The sequence below is a fragment of the Grammomys surdaster genome, unplaced genomic scaffold (assembly GCF_004785775.1).
Source record: "Grammomys surdaster isolate TR1022 unplaced genomic scaffold, NIH_TR_1.0 1136, whole genome shotgun sequence".
Taxonomy (NCBI): domain Eukaryota; kingdom Metazoa; phylum Chordata; class Mammalia; order Rodentia; family Muridae; genus Grammomys; species Grammomys surdaster.
In genome coordinates this window covers 570,411-591,441 of record NW_021605555.1, presented here as the reverse complement: position 1 = coordinate 591,441, position 21,031 = coordinate 570,411, and the positions used below count along the sequence as shown (strand labels likewise).

Genomic DNA, 21,031 nt, shown 5'->3' with positions numbered 1-21,031 from the left:
CTGAGGCTCACACATGGTGATGGTCCTGCCTGGCTTGCCAGGTGACATGGCAATAGAATTCAGAAGACACAGGAGCTGAGCACAGGGCCTGGCAGCTTCTCTACAGCTGAAATGTATTCCCGTTTGGGTCCCTTAATATGAGGTCAAGGGAATGTGTGAACCCTTGAAGTTGCATAAAGCCACAGGGGTAGTGTGTTTCTGTGTGTGTTTGTAGTAGAAGGTTTACAACACTCATCTGATCCCTAAGGCCCAGTATTCTAGTTCACCTTGGGAGAACCCTATGGAGTGCTGAGCTGGCCAAGGCAAACATGTACATGTCTAGTAGCATTTCAATTTGGGTTTATCTGATTTGTAAAATGTATCTCCTTTCTCTGGTATAATGTCTAGATGGCTGGAATCGTGGCTGTGTTCTTCTGTGCCAATCATGAGTGGGCCCCTCCCTTCTCCCCTGACATCTGCCCACTGTGCACAGTGGTGGCCTTTCTTTCATGTATGAGGCATGGTTGGCCCAGGGGTTGAGGAGACATCATTTATGCATGACTATGCGTTTGATATTATCTGTGAGAAGAGAAGAGGTAGGGTAGCCATAGAGGCAGACAGTGTGGGTAGCTGAGCTCTGTAGTGTAGTCTTTGTTGCAAAGTTTATGTAGGTTTGCAGTACCATCTGTCTGAACCAGGCCCTAGTGTCTGCATATAGTATCACACCTACACCTGATGGTTGCTCTGCTTGGCCTAAGCTCCTCAGTGAAGGAGGGCCATTGATTCTCACCCTAACGTTCACCTCTGTCTCCAGTCCAGTGATAACCAGTTCCTTTTGGAGCTTATCGGGGGCCCTCTGAAGACAAGAAACATGTCAGCCTGTGTTCAGGAGGGCCGAATCTTTGCAGAGAATGAAACCTGGGTTGTGGACAGTTGTACTACATGTACCTGCAAGGTGAGTTCCAGAGACAAGTCCTCTTGGAGACAGAAATGCCCTGCACAGGGCAGGCATGTTCAAATTGACATATGCAGATCAATGGCCAGCAATGGCCTGCTCAGCACACAAGTATAAATGATATTCAAATATACAGGAGGCTCAGTAAGAGAGCCTTAGACATGGACATCCACACAAATGAAACTTAAATCGACCTCTTTGTGCTGTGCATAAAAGAAACCACAACCCAGAGGGTAAAACGGCTTGTCCAGCATTGTCCTGTGGAGAGGAACAGTGGGAACAGAACTGCCTCAGTGCTCCTCTGGTTTGCATTTGATCCGTATATTTTCTATGCTTTCAGAAATTTAAAACAGTGTGCCATCAGATCACCTGCTCACCTGCAACGTGTGCCAACCCATCTTTTGTGGAAGGCGAGTGCTGTCCGTCCTGTTCCCACTGTAAGTCCCCTGTGTCCCCTGTGGTGTGCATGTTGTAAGTCTTAGAATCTCTTTATTTGTTTTGTGGCTTGAATAGAGGAGGGTGAGGCTCAGATTCCTAGAGATAAGCAGTGGAGGGGAGCAGAGGGTAGCTAGGCCCTGCTTTAGCTACTAGCCGGTCACCAGAAAGCCATTGAGAGTTCTAGAAGTTAAGTGTCTGCAGCTGTCCTGTTCTGGCTCATCCCAGACAAGGAGGGCCCCAACGATCCTGCGGGGACCAAAGTTCCAGCTCCCAGGCCAAGAACAAGGCCCTCATGTCAGTAGCCGCTGTGAATCAGGAGCTGCAGCTAGACCTGGGCTGAGTGAACAGTTGCTTCGAAACCCATAATACAGTAAATAAACACAAAATTTAGAGACTTACTCAATGAGGGATTCAAGTAACAGAGACATGGTCCAAGTGACCCAGACTGGGACCATGGAGGAGTCAGTTCTGTGAAGTCTGACACTGTGGAGACAGAGCAGGGCTGACATCAGGAGTCTTGGAGGCTCGGATGCACTCCAGAAGTGCCCAACCTGTCCCACTCAGAATCCCCAATTAGTCTGTGGATCCCTATACCAGTGCTCTGGATCTGGTCTCCACTGATGCTCAACTGTGGCTCCCTGGCATGATTGGGCAGCCCTTCCCACCCAGTCACAGTCGCTGAGTGTTCGGGATGCCTCTGGGCTGTTTTTATCCTGGGCTGTCTTTCCTTTTGGGTGTTTCCAGAATCCCAGCTACCTGCTCAACACAGCAATGCTACTACCACAGTGCAGAGTGCCTGAGTCTGCTTTCCCTATCTTGGCAAGGGCAAGGCTACAATAGTCAGCTTGAGTATGACAGCTAGGATGTTTGTGCTCAGTTTTGACTGTGTGGCTGCTCTTCTTTTCTTCCTTCATTACTCAAAGGGACCCTGCCAAGAGGGACACCTACTAAGAGACCTACTATGTACTTTACCTTTAGCTCAGGCTCCAGCATTGGCACACAATACCTTATGTGTCTATAAAAAATTGATTCCAGAAAGTTGCCTTTTTATTGAATTTTCTTTAATTTAAAGTGTTTGGAAATAAACTATACAGCCTCTAATTTCAACCAGAGGTTGGCATGTTGTTACCTTATACAAGTCAACAGAAGCTGTGTAGAAATGGACTCTTGTGACCTTGAAAATGCCTCCTGTAGATAAGATTCAGCGTTCCTTTTTGGAGCAAGCTTCCCAAAACAGATCTAGATGACTTGCCTTACATCACTCAGTGTTCTTTTCCTTTTGAAGACATTTAAGCTCTTGCTCAGGTGGTGGGCTCTTTCCATAGAATGTTTTCCCTGCCAAGCCCTTCCCTATTAAGAAGTCCTCAAAGCAGGCTCCACATGGTTGTAGAACCTGGCCTCTCTAGGGCATGTGGAGAGGGAGGACCCAACTTCATGTGTTTGTCTGCCTTCTTGGCTAGCTGCAGACAACGATGAGGGCTGGTCTCCGTGGGCAGAGTGGACCGAGTGTTCTGTCACCTGTGGCTCTGGGACCCAGCAGAGAGGCCGGTCTTGTGATGTCACCAGCAACACCTGCCTGGGCCCCTCCATTCAGACAAGGACATGCAGCCTGGGAAAATGTGATACGAGAAGTGAGTATCCAGGGCGGGGTGGATGGTTCCTCATGTGGGTATGCCATCAGCAGCTATTTGATGGTGTCTGGAGGCTGTGACATCGGGGAAGGTTTTGCCAGATGAGAAGCTTTCTCCTGGGTGAGGCCATGTTCTCCTGATAGCCCTCTCCAGTGGAAACAGGGATTAGCTGGAAAGGCAGATCTTGGGGCTTGCCCGGTGCAGGGTCATAGCCTGGGATGTTGACTTCTTTGTGTTTCCTGTGCCAGTCCGTCAGAATGGAGGCTGGAGTCACTGGTCACCCTGGTCTTCATGCTCTGTGACTTGTGGAGTTGGCAATGTCACCCGCATACGTCTCTGCAACTCACCGGTGCCTCAAATGGGTGGCAAGAACTGCAAGGGCAGTGGCAGGGAAACCAAGACCTGCCAGCGTGCTCCGTGCCCAAGTGAGTAGGTGCTGCTGGGAGTGTCATGGGGCTGACAGCTAGCTGCTGGTCACTAAGGCCTATTCCAACCTAATCTGGTTACTATATCAAAAGCCAGTGCAGCTCCACACTGAGGGTGTGGCTGCCCTGTTGCTCTGACACCAGTGACCACCCTGGTTTCACACCCTGATTTCCTGAGTTGGCCCGAAGGCCTCTGTACCTTGCACAGGTCAGTCACATGGACAAAGATTGTCACCTACAGAAAAATAAGCCAGAATTCGAACTTGGACCGAAGCTCAGGACAGGGCTTTGCCTATTTTAGTCACACCAAGATGCGGCTTAGGGAATTCACAGCTTAGTTTACCAGAACCACCCCAAGGAGGCTGGGCTTTCACAGTACATTGGATGCAGGGGGATTGCTTCTACAACAGGTAATCCACCAGTTCTTCAGTGCCCACCTGCCCAATGCAATAAGAATCAGTCCCATAAAGTGTTTCGGATTGGAGGCTGGTCACCTGCATACCTAGCAAGGAAACTCAGGATTATGGCTATAGAAGATTGTAAGACTTTTATTTCAGAAGCAAAGGAATCTATCAGCAACTCTGTAATCAATATGACTCCCTGAATCATGGCTGTGGAAATCACAGTAGACCAGCACGTTTCCCTTATACTCCAGTTTCCTCAACTACACTGGAATAGCCAAGACATCGGCTTCATCTTCCCTCTCTCCTCCTCTCAGACACCTTCCCTTCTTCTCTCTACAGTTGATGGCCGCTGGAGCCCCTGGTCTCCTTGGTCAGCCTGCACAGTTACCTGTGCTGGAGGGATCCGTGAGCGGACACGTGTTTGCAACAGCCCTGAGCCCCAGTATGGAGGAAAGGACTGTGTCGGGGATGTGACAGAACACCAAATGTGCAACAAAAGGAGCTGCCCTATTGGTGAGTGTGTGAGTGTGTGTGTGTAAAAGGAGCTGCCCCATGGGTGACAGGGCATGCATACTTGAATGTGTGTATGTATGTGTGCCCACATGTGTGTGTGTGTGTGTGTGTGTATGAGAGAGAGAGAGAGAGAGAGAGAGAGAGAGAGAGAGCTCTTGTCTTAGCCCTTTGTCTCTCATCCTCCATGCAGATGGGTGCTTATCCAACCCGTGTTTTCCTGGAGCCAAGTGCAACAGCTTTCCCGATGGGTCTTGGTCCTGTGGCTCCTGCCCAGTGGGCTTTTTGGGCAATGGTACCCACTGTGAGGATCTGGATGAGGTTGGTGCCTGTCCCTTGGGCAGCAGGGTATCCTGTGGAGATCTGGAGAGAGACTCACTTCTGTTTGTCCTCACAGTGTGCTGTGGTCACAGATATCTGCTTCTCAATTAACAAAGCTCCTCGCTGTGTCAACACCAACCCTGGCTTCCATTGCCTGCCTTGTCCACCACGTTACAAGGGGAGCCAGCCCTTCGGGGTTGGCCTGGAGGATGCTAGGACAGAAAAACAAGTAAGTGGTTCTTGCCTTGTCTGTGTTTCTATAGGCTTGAAAGAGTCAGCCAAGTCTAGGCAGGTGCAGATGGAATGGAGGGGAAGGGAAGGGAGAGGAACTCGGAGGCGAGCCTTGCTTATGGAATCCCCTCAGGCTCTGTTCATCTGTAGCCTCACCTGCTGCCACAGAAGAATCCAGATGTTTTCATGCAAAGGTCCTATGAATGTCAGGGTAACAATGATACCTTGGCCAGTTCTAGGATGCTTAGCAAAATACCTGAGGTGGGGTAGAGATATAGGACAAAGATGTATTTCTCACAGTTTTGAGTCTGGAAACACAAGATCGAGGATCAGGTACCTAGTTCATGTCTCTGAATTGTCATTGTGTGGCAGAAGACAGAGAGAGGAGATGGAGAGAGAGAAAGAGAGAGAGAAAGAGAGAGAGAGAGAGAGAGAGGGAGAGAGGGAGGGAGGGAGGGAGGGAGGGAGGGGGAGAGAGAGAGAGAGAAAGAGAGAGAGAGAGAGAGAGAGAGAGAGAGAGAGAGAGAGAGAGAAAGATTGAGCATTGACAAGCTGAAGTGGGAGGGTCCCTGATGACTATACAAATGAGGCTTCTGAAGCCATGACACTTGGATACAGATTCTAACCCACACCTTGGGGGTTGCAACAAAGCTATGGCAACAGGTGTCACATGGTAAGTTCAGAAATGATATCTATCTGGCTCAGATAGCCACTAAAAAAATACTCAAGTGGGCTTCCTGAGAAGTTAGTACTTTAAGAACCCAGCATGGTGCCAAACTCTCCATGGCCTCTCACAGTGAGCTGGTCCCTGGATTCTCAGGGGTGCCCGTGGCCAACTTCTTCCCTAGTAAGTCCTGTCTGTAGTTCATACTTCTTTTGATATTCTAGGTGTGTGAGCCAGAGAATCCATGCAAGGACAAGACTCACAACTGCCACAAGAATGCAGAGTGCATCTACCTGGGCCACTTCAGTGACCCCATGTACAAGTGTGAGTGCCAGACTGGCTACGCAGGTGATGGGCTCATCTGCGGAGAGGACTCAGACCTGGACGGTTGGCCCAACAGCAACCTGGTGTGTGCTACCAATGCTACCTACCACTGCGTCAAGGTGAGAGTCACAGTCGCCTCAGTCTGAGAGCCAGGACTCTGGCTTCAGCCCCTCCTTGAGTCGTTTTCGGGGGGTCTATGTATTAACCCCTCTTTAGCCAGTACAGAGAGCTGTGCCTCAGCCCCTTTCATCAGGGTTCTGCCTCTCCATCCAGCTTCATCAGTGAGGAGTCTGCCACTCAGTCCTCTTCAGTCAGTGCAAGAGGCTACCCCACCCCAAGCCAGTGCCTCTTCAGCGATTCACTGCCAGGAATGATTGGGCCAATTAGAAGCAATGATCTAAACAATGAGACACTCCAAATTATCTTGTTCCCTCCTACACTCTGCATGAGCTTCCTACTCTGAGACTGGGCCATGTTAGAGCTACACATCTTCTCACAGCTGAAGGGATGAAGAGAGCATGGGTCTGATGTGCGCTGTGCACAGGTGTCCCCTCAGGAGTCCACCTAAAGCACTGACTGCAGCTGGACTCTTTTCTTCCTATTCTAGACATTACTATGAAAAGCAGCACATGTTATAAAAAGTATATATGTACACACATACACACATGCATACAAACACACACACAAACTATGTAGGTATACACATGCATACACATGTGCACACACACTATGTTTGTGTAAACACACATGCACACACATACTATATGTATACGCACACTATATATGTACACATACATGTGCATACACACATACACTGTGTATGTACACACAAGCACACAAAGTATGTATGCATACACATGCACATATACTATGTATGTATATACACATGTGAAAATATACACACTTGCATGTACACACACACACACACGAACATATATAGAAGAAAAGCATCAATGTGTTTGAAACCAAAATAGCCCTGCCCTGCCTTTCTTCAGTCCCTCGGTTGGGTCCCTGTGGCTCATTGGGTCCCTGTGGCTCAGCACAGTGACAGAGTCTATCGAACATGAAGAGCTAGAGTGGACCTCTTCTCCTTCTAAGCTTCCTTTCAGTGTAGGAATTGCATAGCTTGGACTGTGCACACCTGTAAGAGGGCTTCTTCCTCTGAGACCCGCTGGCCAGTGAGGACTGAGCTTGATGCACACTGGAGCTCTTAGTTCATTTGATGAGCTTGTGGGAAAGACCAGGATGCTAACATCTGGCGCTCTACCTCTCCTGGGACAGGCAGCCTCACCTTCCTCTGTTCTCCCAGGTGTCTGACCCCTTCCTGGGGATCCTGGGCTCAGAACAGGGCTCCTTTTGTCTCTACTCACGTGCAACAGTGACATAATTCCCAGGGTAGGACTCAGAACAGCACATGTCCAGGCCAGCTGGCTCTGACGCTCACTCTGCTTCTATCTGATGACTTGTATCAGATATTTATATCCTTGGCTTCCTAAATCTTGTTTTATTTTCCCTGGTTTGGAAAGGAGGACACTTTGGAATGCTTTCATGGTTGTTATTCCCCCTCCCCCCCCCCAAATCACAGGACAACTGCCCCAAACTGCCAAATTCCGGGCAGGAGGATTTTGATAAGGACGGAATCGGAGATGCTTGTGACGAAGATGACGACAACGACGGTGTGAGCGATGAGAAGGTAGGATGGGCACTGCCCTCAAGCACGGAGAAGCAGTCACGGCAAATGCTGATTGGCTGGTACACGGGGCTCCCTGGGGTACAACGCAGAAAGTACTCAATAACTTCACTTTCCGTAATTGCCTCAAATGACCTTATTAGCTTCCTTTTCTTCTCTTGAGTTGTGCTCGATGCTACAATCAGAAGGTTTAACGTGGGCTCATATAGCTCCCCGAGAATGGGTTCTCTATGGTGAGGTTCCATGCTGTCCCCTCCTTGCACACATCCATCCACACACTCACCTACTGTCTCAGAAGAGAAGGAGAGGAGAATGCTACTTTGCAATAGGAAATCTTAACACTCACGGGGCAGGACAGCTGTGTACAGAACTGCAAAAACTGAGCCAGCGCCTGTGCAGGGCTAACTGGCACATTTTCTTTTTTTTTTTTTTTTCTTCCTTGCTGGTGGTCTGCTTTGAAGTACTGTCTGTGCTCTTTCTGATGTCTTTTTTTCTGGTGGTTTTAGGACAATTGCCAGCTTCTCTTCAATCCCCGTCAATTAGACTATGACAAGGATGAGGTTGGAGACCGCTGTGACAATTGCCCCTATGTGCACAACCCGGCACAGATCGACACAGACAACAATGGCGAGGGGGATGCCTGCTCCGTGGACATCGACGGGGATGGTCAGTGGCTCTGCTCATTTTAGTGACACTTTAGTGACACTTTAGTGACACTTTAGTGACACAGATCAGGGGTCACGGCTGTAAGTGCCGAGTCAGCACTTTTTTTTTTGAGACAGGGTTTCTCTGTGTAGCCCTGGCTATCCTGGAACTCACTCTGTAGACCAGGCTAGCCTCGAACTCTCGAACTCAGAAATCTGCATGTCTCTGCCTCCCAAGTGCTGGGATTAAAGGCATGCGCCACCACCACCCGGTGAGTCAGCACTTTGTGTACTCAGGTTCACAGCCGCAAATCAACTAACCATAGAGAAGGAACATGTACAGAACATGCACAGATTTCTAAATTTTAACTTATTCATGTGTGTGTGTCCGTGTGTGCGTGTGTGTGTGTGTGTGTGTGTGTGTGTGTGTGTAAGGCAGAGGGTGCTGCCCGGTGTGTGTGTGTAGGTCAGAAAATAGCATTCAGGAGTTGATTCTATCCATCCACCATCTTGAGGCAAGACCTCTCTGGGTGTTGTTGCACTGTGCACTCTAGACAAGCTGTTCTGGGAACATTAGGTGACTCTCCTATGTCTTCCACACATCTTGATGTAGAGGTGCTGCCTCCACAGATGCTCGCTGCTGCATCTGTTTTTTATTTACTTTGTTTTAATGTGGGTTCTGAGGATTAAACTTGGGTCGTCAGGCTTGTGCTCTAAGCATTTTTAGCCACAGAACCATCTTACTAACCCCTAGATCTTCACCATGACATTCATCTAAACAACAAAATTACTATATAGAGATGGTTTTTAAGTATGTAGGGGATTGTAACTGGATGGCTTGTAAACATCACTCCATTTTGTGTAATGAATTTGGACGTCTGGATTTTGGTATCTTTGTGGGTCCTGGTATCAGCCTTCCATGTGTGCAAGGAGCAACTGCAATTCTGAACATTTTAGAAGAGCTCAGTTTATCTATACGCTTACGAAAACGATTCCTTAAATAGCTTGCCTTTTCCCACAAGCCTCGGGTCCGTTCTTAGAAAATCATTGTTTTCTGCAGTTTCTTCCTTTGTGCTAAGCCCCACAGCTGCCTCACCTGACTCTTTCACTACATCTTCTGCAGTGAATACTCCCATCTAAATCATCCAAGAACTGGAGCTCTTGCCACGCCCATCTGCTCATCCAATGGCATGAGGAGGGCTGTTTGTCTTACTTCCACTCACATTTTTTATTGTTTATTGATAAGGCCTAACCATGGGACCTGGGTCCCTAGGCAGGTAGAGAGACACAGGTGTACCCTATGAGCTCTGACATATCTCTGCAGGCTGACATTTAACCCTGAGACCTGGTGTCCTGTATGCAAGAGCCCAGAGACCTACCACACCATCCTTGGAACTCATCACTGCTCTCTCAGGGTGTAACTGTAGAGCTAGAAGACACTCAGATCACTGCCCTGCTTGACTCCTCTATGTACCCATGTGTCTCCCCCAACTTCTCATCCATCCGCAGCCTGGAGCTCCTTCATCCCCTCTGACTCTACCCTGCTAAATGGACCCATCTCAAAGTATATGTTCTTGTAGAACTTTCCAGTCAGCTTTGGCATCCAACCTTATCCTCAGGGCAGCCTCGATCACTCTGTCTTCTAGAAGGTTGATGCAGTCAGCAGGGACCTCGTGTCAGTCCTAATGTAGGCTCTGCTGAGCCTGCTGGGGTCTCAGTTCCTATACCCTGTCATTTTAAGGGTCCTTTCTGTTGACCTTCCCACTCCCCAAAGTGAGTGGCCTCTTCTTCCTTGGGCTTCGTCTTCCTTCAGTTTGTCACTGTTCCTTTTTCTTTCTTCCTTCCTTCCTTCCTTCCTTCCTTCCTTCCTTCCTTCCTTCCTTTCTCTCTCTCTCTCTCTCTCTCTCTCTCTCTCTCTCTCTCTCTTTCTTTCTTTCTTTCTATTATTTCTTCAGTACTGGTGGACTTCGTTCCCTATTTTCAGATTTCTAAGACCCTGGCTGATCTAGCTGCACCTTCACTTCTCCCCCACTGTGTGTGGGTGATGAGGCAACATCTCCCGGAGGCTCTCATGTTTGCACAGACTTAACTCACAATTTCTGAGATCTCAGTGGGAACAATCAAAACAGCAAGCTCAGAGGACACATCACACCCACCCTCTTCTGACTGGGCAGCAATGCCTAGAGAATCCCAAACACCCATCTTTTAGGTTAAGGGAATGGGATTTTTGTTTGTTTTGGAGAAAGAGTCTTACTGGGAATTTGAAATTTAAAGGAAAATATATCATATACTCTTCTGTGAATCTAATAATCTTTAAATTTTTGGCATTTTCCTAGTGAATGCTTGTATGTTATCCAGTATGATGGAAAAACGATGCACCTCCTCTAAACTCAGTCATTGCTTTGCTTTTTTCACCAACAGATGTTTTCAATGAGCGAGACAACTGTCCATATGTCTACAACACAGACCAGAGAGACACAGACGGTGATGGCGTGGGTGACCACTGTGACAATTGTCCCCTGATGCACAACCCAGATCAGGTGATGAGATGTGTCCAAGCAGGGCTCTGTGTCCCCAGCTGCTGACTGGAGATGAGCCTTTGAGGGTGACCCCCATCCAGAGCAGGGCGTTCCTCATCCTCAAGCAGCCTCATAAAGATGCTCCTGTGTGGTTCTCATCTGCCCTGCCAAGCATGACAACATAGTTTGCTATAAGTTCAGTTGGAACCTCTTACAGAGACCAAATCTAAGCATATTATAGCTAGGTGGCCACAGGCCAAGGGAGGAAGTGACTTCCCCACACTGTCTGGGGGAAAATTAGTCTCCATGGTTACCCTGAGGCAAACCCAGAACTAGCTACATTTCCAGGCTTGCCTTTGGAAGGGACCTGAAGAATGGGACCAGGAATATGGTCTGCAGAGTATACAGTGATGGTGGAGAAAGTCGTTCCCACAATAACTGAGTGGTAGTTAGCTATAAGAAGTCCCCTGTGCAATGGGGCACAGGCTAGGCGAGCCTGAACCCAGGAGTCTCCATTTCAAGCTCTCTTCTGTGTGGACAGCAAGTGAGCCAGCATACCCCAGTTTTACACCTCAGCCCCCAGTGCTGGCCTGTACCATGAGGTGTGGGTCTCTAGACTAGTACCCAAGTCTTCATGTGCTTTGTCAGGGAGTATTCATGGTGTTCACTTCCTGCTTTGCCCCCAGACTGATCAGGACAATGATCTTGTTGGAGACCAGTGTGATAACAATGAGGACATAGATGATGACGGCCACCAGAACAACCAAGACAACTGCCCATACATCTCCAACTCCAACCAGGCTGACCATGACAACGACGGCAAGGGTGATGCCTGTGACTCTGATGATGACAATGATGGTGTTCCAGATGACAGAGACAACTGCCGGCTTGTGTTCAACCCAGACCAGGAAGACTCAGATGGTGGGTGCCTTCCTCAGTTCACATGTGTGTTACGAACTGTGTGAGCAGTCTCGGAGATACAGGACTTCTCTGGTTTGGAAGCTCAAAAATCAGCAGGGTGGCTATCTTAGGGTCCTTGGCACAGAGATGTTTGGTCTTCTGTCTAGTCTGCTGCAAGTTTCAGCTTCTTCTTGTGTGTTTATTATCCTGCAAATGACAGAAGTGAGGTTTGTTTGTGGGAGCCAGGATGAGGAAACTTTTCAGTATCCGGGTACTTTGGAAAACCTTTGGCAAACACTTTGAAAGAAATAAGGTTCACTGAATGCATCCAGTGACAGGATGGTGGGGAGGGGGAGAGATTTAGTGCTTTATATCTACTACAGAAAATAGGAAAGGTGCGAAATGGAAGATCTTGTGCACTCAGTGGTCTGTAGCTGTGCCGGCTCCAGAGGATGTCACACCCCAGATAGACCACAGTTCTGAATAACAAAGCACACAGCTGTGCTCCCTGATAGGCTGGTCACTAACTCCCTCCCAATGGGCAGGATGATCCAAGCTCTCCTTGGAAGACACTTATCCTGAACAAATGGAGACCAGGAGTCCTGGGGTGTTGAGCCAATATGACTCAGAAGCACGTGAAAAGACTGGCCAAAGCCCAAGGGCAGCTGCAAGACTCTCCCTGCACAGGAAAGAATGCTTTCAGCAGAGAGCCCCCAGCTTGAAGCAGACACTGGTGCAGACAGTGGGAGGTGGCCTTTGGCTCACCTAGGAAGGGAGCTGGGAAGGAGAGGTGAGGGTACTTTTATTACTTTTAAGATGCTGAGGCTGGGGAATAGATTAATTGGTAAAACACTTGCCTGGCATGAAAATTCAGCAGTACAAAGACAAGGCATAGTGATGAATACTTATAACTCAAGAGAGAGAAGCCGAAGGACCATTCAAAATCATCCTGGGCTCCATATAGCCAGTTTAAAGTGTGCCTGTGCTGAGACCCTGTCTCAAGAAAAGAAAATGCCTGTACATCTAACTATGTGTTTCACACAGTAAGTGAGCCTATGATATTTGATACCAGAACTAAAAACTGGTTTGAAGAATGGGGAAATTACGATATCAATCTGATACCAAATATGGTTTCTTTTGTTTCTTTTTAATAAGAGGTCACAGCAGAGCGCCTGGTATACTTCATTGCCTCTGCCTTTGAGCATCTCACTGTGGCCAAGGACAGGACAGCTGTAAGGTCACGAGGATGACCTAGCCTTCTTTGCAGACCAAGCTCACTGGGTCAGATCTTCCTAGGGGAAGTCATGTGTGCTGGAAAGGTTCTATTTTAAGTGCCAAACACATTAAAATGACTCCTGTGACTGAGGATGACAGCGAGGGGTGAGAGCTTAGAGAGACATTGACAGCCACCAACTTTCTGTTTTCAACTCTGAATGTAGGGAGCGGAGCTCTTGGGAGGGCTTTATGGCCAGTGCTATCCTTGGCTGCAGTGTTTGCAGTGAGGATGTTTTTAAAAGCATCCCTGGCATTCCTTATAGCTTTATAAGCTCAATATTTTAAAGGCAGTTGACCCTAAATCCACGATTAACCACAAGGTGCACAGCCTCAGATCTTATGGACCCAGAGGTCTCTGTTTATACACACGAAGGGAAATGCAAACTACCTAACTTGTCCCCTTGTGTTTGTTTCTTCCTTATCTGTAGGTGACGGCCGAGGCGATATTTGTAAAGATGACTTTGACAATGACAATGTCCCAGATATTGATGATGTGTGTCCTGAGAACAATGCTATCACCGAGACAGACTTCAGAAACTTCCAGATGGTACCTCTGGATCCCAAGGGGACCACGCAAATTGATCCCAACTGGGTAATTCGTCACCAAGGCAAAGAGCTGGTGCAGACAGCAAATTCAGACCCTGGCATCGCTGTAGGTGAGCCTGAGTTTCCTTAGGTGGTTAAGTGAGGCCATATGGATAGGATTCAGAATCATTTTTATGGTAGCCTTACCCTTCCTTGGTCTGGAGAATAGCCTCCCTCCATAATCTGGCTAAGGGCTCTGGGAAAGCACAGGTTTGCAACTCTCTGGCTAATGGAATTTGGTGTTCAGTAAGCCAGTTCGTAGCTTGTCTCTCTGAAACAAATGATACATGATACACTGGAGCCTCTGCCACAAAACTGTCAACAGGGTCACAAGTCCTTTTGCTGATCTCTCAGTGAAGAACATGGGTTATCTAAGCTAATCTAAGCTCTTCAGATCCACGTTTCCATAAAATGGACTCCTGAGGAGTCCCCATGTGCATTTATTTCCCTGGACCTCCAGACCATTCATGTTTCCTCTACACTCAGGTTTCGATGAGTTTGGGTCTGTGGACTTCAGTGGCACTTTCTATGTCAACACTGACCGGGATGATGACTATGCTGGCTTTGTCTTTGGCTATCAGTCAAGCAGCCGCTTCTATGTGGTGATGTGGAAGCAGGTGACCCAGACCTACTGGGAAGATAAGCCCAGTCGGGCTTATGGCTACTCTGGTGTGTCACTCAAAGTGGTAAACTCCACGACTGGTACTGGCGAGCACCTGAGGAATGCCCTGTGGCACACAGGAAACACAGAAGGCCAGGTGAGAAACAGGGCAGTTGATGACCTCTTCTGGGCAGACCCTGCACTCCTAACCCATTTCAGAGAGATACCCTTCTGCCCTCATTTTTAATCAAATAGCAATCATTTTAATAGTTGGTGTCTAATACCTACTTTCTTAAACACAGAATGCCTAGTGCTTCTGAAAACATGGTTGGCAAGATTGAACACATGTCCAGTCTCTTACAGAGATGGGACTTGACAGCACCAGTCCTGTTCATAGCTCCACACTCAAGAAGCAGAAGATTTGAATTCAGATTCGTGACTGTCTAGGTCATGTTCAGGCTCTTAGCACTAACTGTAAAACACCCTACAGTGGACTTAGATACCTACTGTATTCTCTCATAGCTGTGCATAGTAGGGTAGATGATACACAGTGTTTGAAAATAGAGCATACAGAACAAAATGTACTAGGGAGGTAGTACAACAAGTGGGGTATTACTTTGCACAGTCTAGGGGGAGAAGAATGGTAGAGAGGCACACATCTCACCCTTCAACAATGCTGATGTTCCACAGGTGCGAACTCTATGGCATGATCCCAAAAACATTGGCTGGAAAGACTACACCGCCTACAGGTGGCACCTGATTCACAGGCCTAAGACAGGCTACATGAGGTAAGGGCAGTTGTACGTTTCTTTCCAGAGATAGGCCTCATCCCAGTGGGTAGGCTAATCTTTTCCATTAAACAACCAGTCGGCCTTTCCATTGGATAGCTGTTGTGTATAGTTTTAAGTGCCTTTGCCCAAGACCTGACCAGAATCAGACCACACTCCGGCCCTTCCCAGCTTACCTTTTTTTTTTCCTACCTGCCTTTGGTTCTGAGAGGTGACTGTGCTACCAGTCCTCTCTGTGGATCAAAGACACACACACACACACACACACGCACACACACACACAGAGTTTGTTACTTTACAACTTGCCCCTAGGCACAATTGCTGGACGTTAAACTACCCTCAACAGATATCCAGATAGCTTTTTCATCAGATGGATAATCTGCTTCCCATTGCATAGACTACTTTTCCATTAGATGGACAATTTGCCTTCTCTGTCTACCTTTACACTGGAGAGTATCAATAAATAACTATGTTGTAATGAGCTCTTTTATATTCTTCTCTGGATTCCTAAGTTTAAATGCCCTTTCTCATCTATTTTCCATCCTTCCTATACATTACTTACTTTAAAAACCTGAAAAGTAAACCATGTCTTAAATATTTGCTGGCTGGTATGCAAACCACCCTACATCCATCTGGAATCTAGTTTTTTGTATGTGATAAGGAAATGCCTTCCCACTCAGTCTCACCCAAGATGGCTATCTGGTGTCTGCAGATCCCTGAGGGCCTGGGTGGATGGGTCTGGACTGGTGTGTGGGGTGTAATGTCCCTGCAAAGAGGTCCCATCTGTCATGTGCTCCATCAGGAAATTCTGTGGCATCACTTGCCATTCTGAGCCAGGAAGATAGAGTCCTGTCTTCACTCTCAGGCCCCTCTTACCATGGGACAAAGATGAGATTCAGGTCTTCAGAGAAAATGAAAGCTTTGGGAGCCACACTCGGGGAAGACCTGGCTCTAAAGAAGAGAAACAGGCACCAACCCCCTCTCAAGCAGTCTGGAAACACTCTTTACTCTTTACACTGCTTTGGATCTTAAAGGTTACCTACTACAGTTTGTAGTCACTGGCCGATTGCAGTCACACACACCAAGTGTACAGCAGCTTTGTCTTGTGAGAAGGAATGGACTCTTCAGATTCTGCTGCATGACAGGAGTCAGTGTTCCTAAAGGGAAAGCAATTCCTGCTCAGACCCTGAGCAGAAGGTGGGGCCACAGATCGCTCTTTGTTTGTCTGGGTGTAGTTCAATGGTAGATCGGAGAACACTGGTCGGCATACCCAAGATCATGCTTTCATCCTCAGCTCTAAACAGGGAAAGTAGATTCCCCTTAGCCAACAGCTGGCATCCAAAACTAACCACAGGTCTCTGGTGACTGTGCTTCAGAGTTCGAGTTCTCTTTTGACCTTTATTTCCTTACCTGTTTCAGAGTCTTAGTGCATGAAGGAAAGCAGGTTATGGCTGACTCAGGACCAATTTATGACCAAACCTATGCTGGTGGACGGCTGGGTCTGTTTGTCTTCTCCCAAGAAATGGTCTACTTCTCAGACCTCAAGTATGAGTGCAGAGGTGAGTATGTGCTCCTATCAGGGGATGGTCCTTCAGGACCAGGAGAGACTGGGATCCATTCTTCTGCCTACAGAGGCTAAATTCCAGAGAAATGAATTGTTGCTATGAGCTTCCTTCCTTTCTTTATTTCCTTCCTTCCTTTCTTTCTTCCTTCCTTCCTTCCTTCCTTTCTTTATTTCCTTCCTTCCTTCCTTCCTTCCTTCCTTCCTTCCTTCCTTCCTTTCTTTCTTTCTTTCTTTCTTTCTTTCTTTCTTTCTTTCTCTTTCCCTCTCTTTCATTCTTTCTTCTTTCTTTTCCCTTCCTTCTTTCCTTCTTCTCCTTCTCCTCCCTCTATTTCTTCTCTTTCTTTCTTGATGGATTCTTTTGTTTTAAATTGAATCTGAGTGTCTTTGGTAGCACAAATACTTTCTGATCCACCACAGGGTGTATCTGACACTGTATTGAGTCCTAGCACTTTTTGATTTCATATTTTCTGAATTTCTAGAATCATTTTAGATTACTATCTTTACTAAAAATTGAAATAAGTAAGGAAAGGAGGGGAAGAGGGGAGGAAGAAGGAAGGAAGAAGGAAAGAAAGAGGAGTAAAAGTGAGGGAGGAAAGGCAGCCCCTTCTTAGTTATATTGCTAATTGTTAATTTATCTGAACCAAAATATAAACCTGAAAGAACACTTGACAAGTCTCATCTAATGGCATGCCTTCTTACAAAGGAGATTAGTAAAGCTCAAAAATATTTCTCAACACTCATACATTGAAAATAATACACAAATCAAGGAGAAGCAAAATCAAGAACATTGTTTCCTCTCCTTTTTCCACTGAAGGTGTTTTCTCATGTTATGATTCCATTGAAGATAATTCTTTTTTCTTAATGTATCCACGCATTAATACATCCATCTACAGACACATCCTTTTTAATGGCTATTTATCTGCCTGTCCATCCAAATGCCTATTTATTCATCTGTCCATCCCCCCTTCTGCCTTTCCATTCATTCACTCATCTCTCATCTACTCATTCATCCAAACACCTCTCTGTCATTTATCAATCTGTTCTACTCATCTATCTCATACATGTAATTTTAAAATTTAAATGATGATATCTGAGGTCATGTATGTAATATTAGCAACTGGGAGCCCGAGGCAGAAGAATCGCTTCATTTGAGGCCAGTCTGAGCTACATAGTGAGTTCTAGGCTACATCTATGAGATGGAAACAAAGAAACATAGTAAAATACCCCCCGGGTTGTTTCTTCCTAATTCTGTTGTTCGTTCTCTTCTAGATGTCTAGAGAGCAGGGCTCGAGTTCCAGCAACGTGCTGCAAACATCCCTTCCTAGACACACCGGTCCATCTTGGCACTTGCAGCTTCTCTGTCATGTGGCATTTCCTGTTTCTTGACCTTAACTGAGTGGATCTTCACTTCCTTCATCAGCACCAAGTCCAAGTGCCTTCAAAGGATAAACATCAAGAGAGCTCCAAGAGGAGCATCTAGCCTGCTGCTGGCAAACAGTTGGATGAGATTTGAGGCTCACCGTGGAGCGAAAACTGAGCACGTTGCTGTGTTGCCTTTTCTTGTTTGTTTGAAAAAGAATGACGTTTACATGTAAAATGTAATTACTTTCAGTATTTATGTGTATATGGAGTTGAAGGGACTATTGTGTGTAAGTCATTCTCATAAATTAAGCATGAAAAATACTGCTCACCTACTTTCAGTGCTTAATGTTGTCACTGTTCTTGGGATTCGTGCTGTTCCACAATGACACACAAATCCTGTGAGGCTGAACAGGAAGAAAGATCAGATGAACTTGGCTGCATTAAGGAAGAGGCCAGAAGACAGTCATGTGAGACTGTGGCCTCTTGTCCAGTGATTTGAAACATTAAATAGTTAAAAAATAGAAAGTGAATGTGAAGTTAGAAGATAAGCAGTTCTCATTTGGCCACAGTTAAAGCTGACTTGCCAGAGACAGGAAGCTGTGTCCTTGCAAAGGAGAATATTTCAGGCTTCTAGTTTCAGGCTTCTTGGAGCTTTCAGAAGAAAAGCTCAGCAGAGGCAATGTCCCTTTAAAGTGGCTGCCTAGGTTGGGCCCTGTGGAAAGCATACCTGGCTGGAAGTCTTTAGGCTCTGCATACTGACTACTGGGATCTCTGTCTGGACATCCTTCCCTGTCCCTGTTACTAGGAAACAGACTGGCAGATAATTTGACAGATGCACTTCGGTACCCTACTCCTGCTCAAGGCTTTGAGATGACGCAAAAGTTGCTTTTGCCAAATTTGATTATGCATTTAATTAAGGTTCCAGGTACAGCTGTTTTCTTAATATTTATTAAATCATTTGGAATGTAGCTCCACTCAGCAATAATTTATTTTAAAAATACAAAGTAACAAGTATGTAGTCTAATTTCTAGAAATAAGCCTATGACAAGGATATAATGATATAAAGACACACTTACAAATATCTGCTGTTTGAAATACAAGACTTTATGTCATGATAAAATGGAACCTTAATATGCATATTTACAAATCATTTTAATTCAATTCTTTTTACTATTATCTATTTGCTGTATATAGATTTTTTTTATTTTAATGCTGAAGGAAACATCATTTTTTTCCAGACACACTCATTCATTAATCAGTCACACCATTATAGACATATGCTTGATTTCTTTTCTTTTCTTTTCTTTTCTTTTCTTTTCTTTTCTTTTCTTTTCTTTTCTTTTCTTTTCTTTTCTCTTCTTTTTTTTCTTTTTTGCTTTAAGCTGCATGATCTCCCAGCAGGAAGTACTGTCTCTCTCACTTCACATGAGTTCAGTAGAAGTATATTTTGTCCCTCTGGTGGGGGTGGTTCACAGTCCCCTTTCTGGTAATGGCAACTGCATTTCTAAGTCAGATAGAAAGAATCCATGATGTTGATCTGAGTTCCCACAATTCATCTTGATGCAGTTACTTGTGTTGAAATCTCTGAGGGCGAGTTTCCTGGTGTCTTGTCATCCTGCACTTTTTATATTTTTGTGGAACTGAATTCCCAAGGCCAGCACAGGGTTGGGAGACTTCCGACCACGAGGATGTGAAGAACATTTAGGCTCTCAGTTGGACATTTGGTTCAATGGTACAAGGTGGTGGGGGTGATGTGAATACATTCAATGTACCATATTATTTTTGTAAATTATTTATGTAGTTTTTTTAAAAAAAAGCTTCTCATATACATTAATGAAACATTGTTTTTTGCCAAAGATTGTAAATAGTTATTTATTTGTTCATTGGGTTAAATTTTACCACCGAAACCCTGCATTTAGCTAGAGCTTCATTTTTATACCAAAGATTATCAACAGCAAATAAATTATAAAAAGGTTTCTATAAATGAATCTCTCTCCCTTTTTTAAAAGAATTAGTGGTATTTCTTCTGGAGGGTGTTGGACATCTAACCCAGGGAGAACTGACATTTAGCTTCTTGAAACTGGCTGCAAATTTTCCTGGTATGTGTGCAGGTTCAAGGTTCAAAGCAGTTGTCTTTGACATAGGTCTTCCTTCAGTACAAGTCACCAGAGTGCACATTACTCAGTTACCCAGTGGTGCCCCAGCTGCTGGTTCTCATTGTCAGACAGTAGCCTTTCAATGACTCCAGCAAGAATCCCTAAAGGACTCAGAAAAGGCTGAGGCACAAGGGGGTAGCTCATGAACATTCAGTCTCGGCTGCCTCTGCTGATCCCAAGTAGAGGAAGGAGCGAAGACCAGACAGCATACAGCAAAACAAGTCTTGCTCTGGTGTGAAGTCTGGTGATCACAGCACCGCAGCCTGGGATTTTGTCAGTGTCCAGCTGATGAGAAGATGTTTGCATGGTGGAGTTAAGCAAATGAAGATACAAGAGACCAACACGAACATAGAGGAGAAATAGTCAGGGGCAAGGACAGAGGCAGAATGGGTGTGTTAGGCTGCAGTAGTGAGTCTGACAGCAAGTGGTGAGGTGGTGAGACATAGGGACCATTCCCTGTGTTGACATGTTGGGTGTTGAACCCTCTAGTATTGGTCAAGTTGAGCAGGTGAACTTGAATCCATAACTATAGAGGAAAAGGCATGTGTGCATCAGTGAGCAAGATTTCAAAGCTCAGAACCACAGTGAGAAGGGGTGGGACATAGCCTTAGCTGGTCAATAGAGAAGTATGGAAGGATACTTGACATGTGTAATTCAAAAAACAAGAAAAGGACCAGGAAAGGATCGAGCAGTGCCCAAAAACCAGTCTTAAGGAGGAACATTGCTCAATTGCTCATTTGTACATATTACTTTTTTGTTTGATCTACAAACATACGAAAGTTCTCTGACAGCATCCCCTACCACCCCATGGTCCTTGGCATGGATTCACTGTCCTCAGGATTAAGTCCTGTGTATCCAAGACTTGACAGGAAGTGAGGGGGGATCTGGTGACTTACGTGAGAGAATGTCCCCACGTATCTTATCTCTTCTGCTTTTCACAGATTCTGCACGACCTTCAGGCAGCACACTTTCAGCCTATGGTCGAAAGCCATGATTCTGGGAGCTGAGATGTTCTACTATAGGTGTTGAAGGACTAGAATGGCAGTGTGAACTCTGGGTGCACAC

At 46.1% G+C, this 21,031-nt stretch overlaps 1 protein-coding gene across 2 annotated transcripts in view; it reads left to right on the top strand.

Annotated features, from left to right (window-relative positions):
• Positions 1 to 19,794, top strand: part of Thbs2 (thrombospondin 2) — a 29,149-nt gene extending 9,355 nt beyond the window's left edge. The window contains exons 6-22 of one of the 2 annotated variants that reach the window (XM_028783477.1): positions 794 to 934; positions 1,275 to 1,371; positions 2,839 to 3,003; positions 3,252 to 3,428; positions 4,172 to 4,345; positions 4,536 to 4,663; positions 4,740 to 4,892; positions 5,783 to 6,001; positions 7,468 to 7,575; positions 8,079 to 8,238; positions 10,638 to 10,756; positions 11,422 to 11,656; positions 13,339 to 13,566; positions 13,982 to 14,253; positions 14,787 to 14,884; positions 16,304 to 16,443; positions 17,718 to 19,794. In XM_028783477.1, coding sequence (XP_028639310.1) covers positions 794 to 934; positions 1,275 to 1,371; positions 2,839 to 3,003; positions 3,252 to 3,428; positions 4,172 to 4,345; positions 4,536 to 4,663; positions 4,740 to 4,892; positions 5,783 to 6,001; positions 7,468 to 7,575; positions 8,079 to 8,238; positions 10,638 to 10,756; positions 11,422 to 11,656; positions 13,339 to 13,566; positions 13,982 to 14,253; positions 14,787 to 14,884; positions 16,304 to 16,443; positions 17,718 to 17,725 — 2,622 coding nt within the window. In that variant the 3' untranslated portion in view covers positions 17,726 to 19,794. Of the gene's footprint in view, positions 1 to 793; positions 935 to 1,274; positions 1,372 to 2,832; positions 3,004 to 3,251; positions 3,429 to 4,171; positions 4,346 to 4,535; positions 4,664 to 4,739; positions 4,893 to 5,782; positions 6,002 to 7,467; positions 7,576 to 8,078; positions 8,239 to 10,637; positions 10,757 to 11,421; positions 11,657 to 13,338; positions 13,567 to 13,981; positions 14,254 to 14,786; positions 14,885 to 16,303; positions 16,444 to 17,717 lie in introns of both variants that reach the window. The other variant, XM_028783476.1, reaches the window with a different exon arrangement.
• The last annotated feature ends 1,237 nt before the right edge of the window (positions 19,795 to 21,031 follow it).